Source organism: Conger conger, chromosome 11, assembly GCF_963514075.1.
Source record: "Conger conger chromosome 11, fConCon1.1, whole genome shotgun sequence".
In the NCBI taxonomy this organism is placed as follows: Eukaryota; Metazoa; Chordata; class Actinopteri; order Anguilliformes; family Congridae; genus Conger; species Conger conger.
Window position 1 is genome coordinate 28,076,581 of NC_083770.1, and position 13,017 is coordinate 28,089,597.

General features: G+C 41.1%; 1 protein-coding gene across 2 annotated transcripts in view; it reads left to right on the top strand.

Annotated features, from left to right (window-relative positions):
- The window catches only part of adra1aa (adrenoceptor alpha 1Aa), a 33,499-nt gene extending 20,889 nt beyond the window's left edge, over window positions 1–12,610 (top strand). For both annotated transcript variants that reach the window (XM_061260737.1, XM_061260738.1), the window contains exons 2-3: window positions 1,216–2,831; window positions 9,042–12,610. In XM_061260737.1, the coding sequence (XP_061116721.1) occupies window positions 1,931–2,831; window positions 9,042–9,475 (1,335 nt within the window). In that variant the 5' untranslated portion in view covers window positions 1,216–1,930 and the 3' untranslated portion in view covers window positions 9,476–12,610. The remainder of the gene's footprint in view (window positions 1–1,215; window positions 2,832–9,041) is intronic.
- The last annotated feature ends 407 nt before the right edge of the window (window positions 12,611–13,017 follow it).

Sequence of the window (13,017 nt, forward strand, 5' to 3'; positions counted from 1 at the left end):
TAATTGATAACAAAGCTGTTCCGGGAAACTTCTGTGCTTCTCTTATCTTTGCCCTTTGCAATGTTCAGGCCAGCATCTCAAATTAATATGGCTGAGATAAAAGGCCCTTCTCCAACTCTAATTATATTGATCATGGCTTTTCTGTCTTTAATCGCCTTTGAGATTTTGAGATGGGGAGGTGAAAGGATATATTGACTTGAAATCAGAAATCAGAAATAATATTTCTTGGAGCTTTGATGGCAGCATCCTGCCATTAATTTGCCAATCACGTAGATAGGAGAGCAGCCCTGCCTTTCCACCATCGCCAGGTTCTGCACTAAAACGGACCTCATTTAATACGTCTCCCAGATGACAGGAAGTCCTTCTTCAGGTTCTCTTTACGCGCTTCCGTACTTTGTTCATCCCATACTTTCCCCAAAATATTCCCCCTGCCAGTTCAGTTGTTATTTCCGGAAGTAGATAATGAATTGTGGTAAACAAAAACAAAGCATTACAATGTGCTGGAATGTGAAATTGGCTCATATGTGTATGCATATGTATGCAATGCAGACAGTAGTCGTTATAGATCAACCTCTGGTAAAATATTATCACATTTTAATAATTTTAATGAATAAATGAACTTCTTAATATCAGAAAGAAAAACAAGAAAGATTGGCTCAAGAAAATTTCAAAGACTCTAGAAGTTTATGTTTTTTTGGTATACTGCACCACACATTACATCCAAATATGCATCAAGACTTGATTAATGTGCTCAGATTTTGGTACATGGCCACAGGGATATTCAGTGGGTGCCTCCGTTTTAGAGAAACATGTTTCCCCAGTGCTTAAGGCAAATATAACTTAAGGATAAAATAAACAGCCACTGAGACAACATTAATAAAAACAACCTTAATGCAGTTAAAATTAAGAAGACTGGCATTCAGATTATGTGTACGAAGCCAAAAATGATTATGGCTTCCTGAAAAGACTCTCATGAAAATGTATCTGATGAGCAGTGCCTCCAATAAGAAAGAATGTTTACAGTTATAAGGGTGGGGTTTTACAAGGGTACTCCAAACTGTAGCTGGCAGCACTCAATAACAGATAATTGTCTCAGATCTGCTGTCTGGACAGCTGAGGGTAAAAGTTCTCTATCTAATTATAATGTCTTAGTTGGATTTAGATTTTCAAAGTTAATGCAAAGTATTCATTCTGGTCTTTATGTTTGTGTTTCAGGGGGCATGGCACCAGTGCACTGTGATTTTCACTCTGTTTTTCTCTGAGCAAATCCAAAGAGGTGTTCTCATACTTCTGAGACAGAAGCTGACATCAACCTGCCCTTTCACCCAAATTTATCTTTACTCAGATTCTGCCAGCAGTTTTATTTGAATCTTTCACTTTCATTTGATGTTAAGGACACAATACAATCATTTTGCCAAGTGGAAAATAATTTTCCAGGAATCTCTTCAAATTCCATGAAATCCGGCAGCTTGAAAACATTCAAGCCCATAATGCTCACACTCTTGATTTCAAGAACAGAATGACACTACTTTGAGCTGCAGTATCACAGATCGACCAGAGGCAAAAATCCCAGAGAAGAACAGGTCACACTGCTGCCAAGCATGAGCTCCCAGAAGACACTGTGACGTGAGGGAACCAGGGAAAAATATAGTTATGTAGGCATCACAACTCCCAATTCTCCAGTCCTTATTCGGTCACCAGCTAACATCCTTAAAACACAAACATAAAACAAAAAAGGGTAACTCCCAGTTAGCTTTTCTAGTGTCCTTTTCCCTGGGTAATATGCACAAGCAAGTAGTTTGCTGAATGGTTAATTTAGTCTGCCACATGGCAAGTCATTCTGTGTTACACTGAATTCCATATATTATGAGGAGAGTCACACATTCTTTTATGTAAATAGAAACCATTGTGATTATTGTCTTGGGGCAAAATGTCTGAGTACACCGTGCCGATGGTAACTCCAGTAGAGAACATGACAGTCTCTCCCCAGAACTGCTCTAACTGCAGTCAGGTGTCTGTGCCAGAATTCAGCGTCACCAGGGCGGTGACACTGGGCCTGATACTGGGAATCTTTATCCTTTTCGGGGTGATGGGCAACATCCTAGTCATCCTCTCAGTGGTCTGCCACAGGCACTTACGGACAGTCACTCACTTCCTCATTGCCAACCTGGCGGTGGCCGACCTGCTGCTGAGCTCCACGGTGCTGCCCTTCTCCGCCACCCTGGAGATCCTGGGCCGCTGGGTGTTTGGCCGCGTCTTCTGCACCATGTGGGCTGCCATGGATGTGCTGTGCTGCACGGCCTCCATCACCAGCCTGTGCATGATCTCAGTGGACCGCTACATTGGGGTCAGCTACCCTCTGCGCTACCCGACCATCGTGACCAAACGGCGGGGTCTGCTGGCACTGGCCTGCCTGTGGGCCCTCTCCATCATCATCTCCATCGCCCCCCTGTTCGGCTGGAAGGAGCCCATGCCAGAGGACGAGACTGTCTGCAAGATAACAGAGGAGCCGGCCTACGCCATCTTCTCCTCTGTGGTGTCCTTCTACCTGCCACTGACCGTCATCCTTGTGATGTACTGCCGGGTGTATGTGGTGGCTCGGCGGGAGACCAAGACCCTGAAGGGGGGTCACAAGGAGGGGGAAGTGATGCTTCGCATTCACCGTGGCAACGCCGCGGCCGCCTCGGAGACCGAGGCCATGCACAGCCGCAAGAACATCGCTCTGCGGCTGGTCAAGTTCTCCCGGCAGAAGAAAGCTGCAAAGACCCTGGGCATTGTGGTTGGCTGCTTCATACTCTGCTGGCTGCCGTTCTTCCTGGTGATGCCCATAGGTGAGCCTCTCCCATGCTGCACAATGACAGATTATACCTATGGTACCTTATTCCTCTGTCGCAGTTGTGTGACATTTTTTTGTGTCCATTTTCATGTTCAGACTTATGAATCTTCATAATATTTTTCCTTTGAGATTAATTTTTAGCCGTTGCATTACTATCTTCATCACTGCAACATACTCTGGCAATTCAGGGGAGTCTAGGGTAGCATGGGATTCCTCCCAATATTTCAAGCTTGCCACTTATTTACTGCCGATAAATATTCATATGGTGATGGTGCATTCTGCTTGATGACAGCCAATCTTGATATACAACACCTATTCAATAAACACACAACCCCTATGACTCTCTGAGAGGAATTGTTTATAGAGGCTGCACACTTGCTTATTTAAGTTTTCATTAAATATTAATACCGAATAACTACTTCCTCTGATGTATCGCACACCATTACCTTACAAATACATACATAGTGAGGTTTTCCATCATATAGCATCCATACAGAAGTTCATTTCTTTAGACAACGGCTCCAGATGATGAGAATCTAATCTGCTGAGAAAGCCATTTCCCTGAATACCCTGACTGGACAGACACCTGCTGACAGAATACCAATAATAGTAGAGGAATAAGTGATGCTAGCTTATTGAAAGATGGATGTTTTGCATTGATATATTGCAGTACAGAAAAATTTCATTTTATCATTGAAAATCAATGGATGTTTACAATACTAATTTGGATTACACAATTTAGACATAAGAGAAGAAACATGCACAAGCCAACATGCACAAAATCCCTGTAACTGAGCAGGCCTTTCGATGTTCTATCAAATCGATGCAGCAAAACAAAGAAAGAAATGGTTGAGACAGCTTTGGAAAGGATACAAGTAATGTGCAATCCTTTGGCATGTACTAGATCCAAAACTTGGCTCTGACCATAAGCTACATCTGGTTTTGTTATTTCCATTTATCTTTCTTGTGACAGCCTTTCTTAATACAAGGGCATGTCTCCATGTTCAGCAAAAGCATAAGCCTCTTGAGGAGGGTGTGTGTTGATGTTTTACAATTGTTTCATTTTCTTAAAATAGACCATTTGCATTCCTACAACAACATGGGTAAACATAGCCATTTTCAAGGCTGAAGACTGTTAAACCACGAAACAACTGAATACCCAACCTGATCTACAGTAAACGCAGAGACTCAAAATAGACTTGAAGACTTCAAGAATGGAAGGCCCATTCCTGATGTTCTTATAGTGGAGAGACCTGACATATAGGACTTCTTATACATGTATCTGCACACAAGCTGACTGGCCCCCAAATTTTTGGGGGATTAGTGCTTTGTCTGTCATTCAAACAAATCTTCTATTTGTGTAACATTCTTCAGTGCAATACTGGTGCAGTCATTTACATTACATTACATTACAAAGCATTTAGCAGACGCTCTTATCCAGAGCAGCGTACGATGAAGTATGTTTAACACACATTTAACAAAGTACGTTCAACACAACAGCAACATTTGTTGCATGTACACGGTTGTTTTCATTAACCTATTTTAATAGTATTATTTTATGCTGTATCTAAGGATTAATTAATGATACAACCTATTTTAATAGTATTATTTTATGCTGTATCTAAGGATTAATTGATGATACAACCAATGCATGTATACCTTAGCCGTGCTTGGTTTACATTAACAAAATGCAATCCAAATATAAATTGGAAGAACAGCTACAGAGATGTATGAAAAGACCAGTCTTGGTTGAATAAATTTATTTACATTACATTACATTATTGGCATTTGGCAGACGCTCTTATCCAGAGCGACGTACAACAAAGTGCATACCCATAACCAGGGATAAGTTCGCTGAAAGACCCTAGAGGGAAGTACAATTTCAACTTGTGATGCTTTTCACGTACGCTATTTGGATTCATTTTTGCTACAAGTACTCTTTTGACAGAGGAAAATAAAGGTTATTTTTTCTGATAAGCAGATTTAGAAATGAAAATAGAGCCGATAAACCCTCATTTGTTTGCAGCTGTCAACAATTCTATTGTGTTTGAGCAAACTGCATCAGATATTCTGCCACCACATTTTAAATAACCTTGTCAAGAAGCGGAAAAGGGAGAAGTATTTCAGGAGAGCAGATTTCATTCAGGAATTTCATCTTAATGACTGCTGCTGTGGGGGGTGTGGGAGAGCAGACATAGAATGTCCCATTGACTGCTCAGAAAGATTGGATTTATTTTAGATAAAACTGGGCGTTGCAACTAGCAGAGATCGTCATATAATAGCGCTTAATGTTCTCCGGAACATTGCAAATTCTTTTTACAATATGGCAATTTCTGTCTTGGTAACACAGCTGATACATTAAACTTATATGTTAAAGGTCCAGTATACATTTGTAGTTGTAAGTGTATATTAATAGAAAAGTCTGTAGAGCTGTAAAGGCAGACTGTCTCAGGAAAGTTGTGAGTGATGAAATTCTCCACAGATATCTTTGCTGAAACGGCCTGAACCTGCCCTGCCTCCCACCGTCTTCGACAATCAAAAACATGCTCACCTTCTTGCTTATCTGCAGTTCCCAGCATGGCCTGCTTCCTCCAGAGAATTGAAACAGCACTGGCATAGCGGGTGACGGCGGACATGTCAGCTTGCCATATCTCAGGCCATTTTGGGGCTGAGACTGTAGATTACCCTGGCCAATGACATACCAGCGCTGTCTCTCTCACCCCCACAGCATTCTCTTCACTCTCCATACAGAACACAGCCAGTCTTCATTTCAGTCCCATGCAGTGTTGGGCAGGCATGTTTGTGGTAGCGGCCACATTTGGGGATGCGGATGACTTTTGGAACCAGTAGGTTTCATAAAGAGCTTGTATCAGACTCTCAGAGAAGAGTTAAATGGGTAAAACAAACATATCCTTGCATCAATTAAAGGAGGGGTGGTGTCGGGGGGATTGATATTTTCTGTGGTTTGATAGGAGATAAATGTTCTTTATTGTCCACTACTGCGACCCATTTATTTTACATGCATCCTAAGGCCTACGTAACAGATAACTTTGGAGCAGCACCTGCTGTCACTGAGCTGTTACTGTAATGTAGCAGGGACCTGTGGAACCTTTGTTTGGACACTGGCAATAATAGCATGCAGCTCAAGGACAAAATGTAACTGCTCCAGTGGCTTCAGAAAGTATTCAGACCCATTCCACTTTTTGTTGTAGATTTAATATTAAATAGATAAAATAGATTTTGGCCATCCTGACTACACTCAATAACCCATGATGACAAAGACATTTTTGAAAATGTATTAAAAATCAATTTGCGTAAGTATTCAGTGCTATTGCTTTAATTATCCTTGCGATATGTCTAGAACTTGGAGTTCACCTGTGGCACAATTAATTGATTGGACATAATTTAGAAAGGCACATGCCTGTGTATATAAGAACAAAAACCAAGCCATGAAGTCCAAGGACCTCTCTGAAGTGTTCCCAGGACCACAGTGGACTCCTTAATTGAGAAATGGAAGAAGTTTGGAACCACCAGGACCCTTCCAAGAGCCATCAGGAATCTTCCTTCCTCTTCCTTGGCCAAACTCTGTAAACCGGAAAGAAGGGCCTCAACGTTCACGCTAACAGATCTTCAGAAGTCCTCTGAACAGGTGGGAGAACCTGGCAGAAGGACAACCATCTCAGCAGCACATGTCTTTATGGTAGAGTGGCTAGATGGAAGCCACTCTTGAGTAAAAGGCATATGACAGCCTGCTTGGAGTTTGCCAAACCAAATGGCATTTTAAGGACTCTGAGGAAAAAGATTTTCTGGTCTCATGAGACAAAAATGTTACTCTTTGGGCAGAACTCCAAGCACTATGCCTGGCAAACACCAGGCACTGCTGGCTAATACCATCCCTACGGTGAAGCATGGTGGTATCAGCATCATGCTATAGGGGTGCTTCTCAGCTGCAGACTGGTCGGAATTTAGGGAATGATGAATGCAGCCAAATACAGAGAGGTCCTTGAAGAAAATAGGCCCTGGTCCTTATCTTTGTTGTACGGGTAGCAATTGAAATTGTACTTCCCTCTAGGTCTTTCAGCGCACTTACCCCTGGTTATGGGTATGCACTTTGTTGTACGTCGCTCTGGATAAGAGCGTCTGCCAAATGCCAATAATGTAATGTAATGTAAAGAAACCCTGCGCCAGAGTGCACATGACCTCAGACTGGGGTGACGGTTCACCTTTCAGCATGACAATGACCCGAGGCATACAGCCAGCCAATACAATGTTGGAGTCTTGTCAGGACAAGTCTCTGACTGTCCTTGAGCGGCCCAGCCAAAGACTTAAACCCCATAGAACATCTGTGGAGAGACCTGAAGATGGCAGTTCACAGACACTTCCCATCTAATCTGACAGAGCTTGAGAGGATCTGCCAGGAAGAATGGGATATACTGCCCCAATTCAGGAGTGCAACGCTTGTAGAGACTTACCCAAGAAGACACAAAGTTTGGTTTAGCATGTATTATCTAGCTATATCATGTCTGGAGGACAATCAAGGAAATCATACTTGGCTGAAACCTGTGTGACATACATATTTATATTTATATTCATATAAGGTTTAAATAACGTCGCATTTGCAGATAAAAACACAGATGGTATCTCTTGTTTCTTATAACAAAAAGGTTAAAGTCATTGCATCCAGTCTGTTGTCCTCTTGTGGCTTCCAAGGACATTATATTGACTCTACTTGGGGACAGAATAATATAATTTGAGGATTCAGCCACTGAGCTCTGAGGCCTTTGCTTTGAGAACCACAGAAAATGGAATTACCGTATTGAGCTTCCTGGCAGAGAATGGCAGTCACAGAGACTATCCCCCTCCCCCTCCCTTCATACCACTCTACCTCCACCTCCGTCCCCAGTCTCCTTTGCACCCTCAATTTTCAAAAAACCTTCCATTAACATACCTCTCAACTGTGGCAATAAAGTAGACAGCTTTTACCCTGTATGTCTTTGAGGGCAGATCATTTCAAGTCCATTTGGGGTTTGAGCATTTAAATTACTTTAATGTTCCCGGCATTGGCGAATAAAAAGTCACCAATGTCTAACGTAACGTTGTGGCTTTGTCATGACGTATGAGCTGACCCCATTCATTCTCAGATATGATCATTCCTATTCATTCCTTCAGTGATGCCTCTGTCCACTGTCAGAACGGGCTGGATTTATGACGGCATTTAAGTAATGCCATTGAGCTTGATTAGGAGCAGTGGCATTGGCATGGAAATTAAATGCAGCGCAGCGAACGGTGTCAGAATACAAAAGGCACGCAATCTGGCAACCTTTGTTTTATTCTTATGAAGTGGAAATTCTAAATTTAAAATTTAAATTTGTTGAAGATGTATTCCCTTCTGAAGGCTGCAATCTGTTAAACATAACCACGGTTAATGAGCAAAAAAGATTTGAATCAAGTGTAATGAGCTGCATTTACAGTTATCACAAATTGTGTACCACAGTTCTTTTATTAGTCTACAGCCACAATGGAAGCAACAGAACTTTCAGCAATATTTTCAGTGAAATCTCTTCTATGTTAAAATACTTATACACAACATGCATACAATCTGTAACATCTGTCCAATTTCAGCATTTGTATTAACTCATATTCTAATGAAAACTACATCTATTAAAATAGTTGTAAATTCATTATGGGCTAGTTTCACAGATACAGATTAAGACTAATCCAAATCTAAATTCAGTTTTGAAATGAGATTCTCCAGAACTCAATTTAGTCCAGGACTAAACTTAATCTGTGCCTACAAAACCAATCCTGTATGTTGTGAGTTTTTATATATTGACATGCAAAAAAACATCATGGCTTGTTGAACATTGCCATCAATGAAAGGTCTGTCTCCCAACTCCACTGCATGTGAGCTGTAGTCTGGTGTGAAAAGAAGGAGATGGTAACATTGCATCTTTTGGAGGAGAACAATGGATGTCTACACTCTCTTGAATGGGCGGTGGGGTTAGTAGCATGATGGCATGGTTGTGGTTGCAGATGATTGGCCATTCAAATTTGGGGTGGGATTTGGAGATGCCCAGCCTCCACGTTGGACTCCACATGTATGAAAAAAAAAAAAAAAACTTTTTGAAAATGTCTATTCAATAAATTAGTCATAACAACAGTTCTCTTCTGTGTTTTTTTTTTTTTTTTGTGGTGTTTGTTTCAGGCTCCATATTTCCATCCGCCAAACCCTCAGAGACTGTCTTCAAGGTTGTCTTCTGGCTGGGCTATTTCAACAGCTGCATCAACCCTATGATCTATCCTTGCTCCAGTAACGAGTTCAAGAAGGCCTTCCAAAATGTGCTTGGCATCTGCTGCCGGAAATACAAGGCCCGGAAGGCTAAGCAGCTCCGCCAGGCCCAATTCAGCAACTCAAAGGCCCAGGGCGGGGCTTCACGCCGCACCTCCAAAACTGCCCTGTCACGCATGCCCTCAACCAGTGGTGGGAAGGACTGCAAGGACCTGCTCAGAACCTGCTGCTGCATCAGCGGGGACACACCCAGCCAGAGAGCCGGCAAGTCGCAGCCATCCGACCAAGGCACCACACCACTTACCAAGGTCCACCAGCTCTCCCTTCCTGAGAAAGGGGAGGCCGTGTAGCTGAGAGCTCGGGCCAAATAGTCACCTCTTTCTCATCCTGGTGCTAGTCCATGGCAGTTCTGTAAACATAGCTTGAGACATGAACCAGTGGCATGCCTGGAGCTCTAGGTCGGTGAATGCACAACCAGATTCTCCTCAGTCTGCTAACCCTTACCCTGGTGAACCACAGAACTTTGAAATGGACAGAACTGTCTAACGAGGGGAGTCAGATGGAATGTGCACATCTGTGTTTGGGTTGATGAGTGATTCTGTTTAGTGAACACAGAGGAATGGCCTACACAGGAAGAGGAGGCTGGGTGGGGTTCATAGACATTCCAGGTTGCCAACCACTCCTGCCGTTTTGATCTCATTAAAAAGCCGCAGGCACTTCAAAAACTTGCTTGGATATCAAAGCCAAATGTTTTGATGATCATAAATAGTCAGTGACAAACTGATTGACGCTGTAATTATGCAAATTGACAAAACCCTATTTCCCCTGTTCTTCAAAACAAGTTTTTTGGTTTTTTTTTTTTTTTTTGCATTCTGAACAATGCTTCGCTATGTTTTGTAAGTCCTACTTTGCTTTTCAAATTGAGCAGTAAATTACACTTCTTTAACCCTCAAGTGTCCAACATATATCTCACATACTAATGACCAATGACCCCAATTTCAAACTAATGAAAAAGATTCAATTTAAAAACATTTTTGAAACATGAGAAAGACGTTTCATTTTCATAAATAACAATCTATATTTTTACAATTCCAGCAGATTTAGCAATGATTAATGTCACCCACATTGGCTTTACATAGGGGAATAGGGAGGATAGTAAGCCATAACACATGTAACCCATGTCAATTTATAATGTGATTAATATTGTGATACATTTCATATATCCTTTATTTATTTGTGAACTCAATCAGGGTCAGTGATACAATTAACAAGCTCTATATTTGCTGCTGCTAAATTGTTCTACAGTCACAGAGCCACAGACACACCCTACTTCTTGCTACAGCCCAAAATTGTGCAATTGTACACATGACACTACTGTCATGGAACATAATTTTACCTGCCGAATAGATATGTTGGTATGTATCACATGATATCTTATCCCCACAGAAATCTGTATTCTTATAAAGATTCCTTTACCAAGTCGCATTGGTGGAATGTGTTGCTTTTGACTGGGGCAGCAGCTGACACTTACAATAGACCAGAGATTAAGGCAGAAACTAGAAGGAAATGGTATGTATTTATTGAGGACATGTTGCTTGACAAGTCAAGGCATTTTGGAAGGATCAAATATATTACCATTAAGATATCAATAAAAGTATATGTCTTTTGCTGCACCTGCAAAAAAACTCTTATCAAGGTGTGCAGGCCCTCTCTGACTAGATGGAATGGAACCAACATCTGAGGCTGAGGTGGGATGGAAATTTGCTTCGAAATTTGTTTGTCTTCAACACAAAATCTTTTTGATAACTCCAGCCCCTAAGGCCAGAGTGAAATATATATATTTTCTGATACATTGAGCAACAGAGGACGTGCTGTTGAATGTTCAGGAATGTTTGTCTGTACAAAGAACCTGAATACTACTGCATTATCAGTGATAAACTCTGAACTTTGATGAAGATGAAAAGGATATTTAAAATTTTGAGGCAAAACAATGGAGACATAGCTTGCATGTATGCAAGGTGACCAGAGATTTTCATTAGAAGTATCACCTAGGCACTATAACATCTGCTGAACAAAGCAACATGCCCTTATTTTCAGCCCTATTACATGCATTCATTAAGTGCTTTCTTCACAATATCGGAGCTACAGCCGGCTCTAAAAATTCAAAGAAGGAGAATGTATTAGAAGGTCCCTGATGCTAAGTGGATTCATTTAAAAAAGCTTTGTGTTCTGGATTCAGTGAGAAATAACCAATAGATAACATTGTAGAGAATTCTGCCTGTGTAAAAAGTTGAACTTTAAAGTTAAAATTAAAGTGACTGTAAAGGTAAAGCTGTGAATGGAGTCACAGTAGATAGGATGGGGTTATTCGTATTAAGCGTCAGCAAAATTTGCTAAATCAAGTGCATTGCAATATTGACATATCAGTCAAAACATTTCCATTTATTCCTATGTGGGGATAAAATGGTATGTTCAATTTATTACTCTGAGCTATTGGGTCCTTAATGACATCAGAAATTCCCTGACCTAATAGTCAATACATTTTAGTCTAAGTTTTAGACTAATTGCATGTCCTCCCATAGTTTCATGAGATTTGTATATAGAGATTTGTTTATAGAGTGATTTGTATCATTGGCTAAGTAATGGCACAGTGATGTATTGGATAACACTGTAGTCTTGCAACAACAACATCCTGGGTTCAAAACCCGACTGGGGCCTTTCTGTGTGGAGTTTGCATTTTGATATTTAATCCCCCTTATCCCTCTCACAGTCTCCCTCCTTCTCTAATACTTGTGGGTTTTACATTTTAGGAGGAGTTGGGGAGGGAGATGGGGTGGTGAGGCGGTCCAGACCACACCCATACAATCCTGACATAGTTTTCAATACAGATGTCTGACTTGAAATGTGTGTTATAGTTATTGCTTTGAATATATATTTGGTGGATGTGTAGTGGATATATTCCCCTGTGATAATGTATGGTTATTTTAACTACTTCCTGCCACGTTAGTCACTTTAAGTTTTGAAAAATATATATATGAAATAACTATTGTGCTGTTTAATGTATCGTAGCATATTAATTGAGTTGGGTGTGTAATTTGACTTGAATGTTGGTGGATGGCAGCTGCTTAATTTCATTCAATGAACCACTTATTATTAGTGAATAAATCAAGGTTCAACCTGTCACATTGCAATGCTCAACCCCTGGTTTTACATCAAGCACAGAACTAGCCTCAGTTATTGATTTCAGTTTAAGGGGGCCAATGCCTTTTTACTTTTCCTTTTTGATTCAGACTGTTCACTACAATTCACTACCCATGAACAACATTTTTCATCAGCTGTGTAATGCAGAAACACAATGAAACATACAAAAATATTTATTGTCTACATGTATTTGACGCTTTCTGAAATGACCAAACCAAATGTGATGTTACAGTTCGATGTAAAGTAAAAAATGTGTGTAAGCATTTGTGGGTATTCCTGTAAATGAAGCTGTTCAATAAACAAACTTTAAAGAACACTGTGGGAATGTAGTACAAATTCCTCAAGAACCTGATCCCCCCAGAGTTCCACCAAAATGTTGCTGTGAGAATTGTGCTTGACTGACGTGATGTTGTCCTGGTCTCCCACCAGGGTCAGTGTGCAGGCAATCTGCCCAGCTCTTTTTAATTACAGTACTCTGACTGCGCCACCCTGGCAGCAGTGGGAACCCGGGAGTCGCTCTTTCTTCTATGCAGCCAATCAATCAGGTCTAGATGCATTTGCGATATGTACCGAGCCCATGTATTTGGTGTGGCAATTCCAAAGATTCCCACGGTACTCCACTGCAGCTCTCTATGCCATGGTGGGAGCGAGCCACATTCAAGGCCAAAGGTTCATATTTAGTTTTAACGAT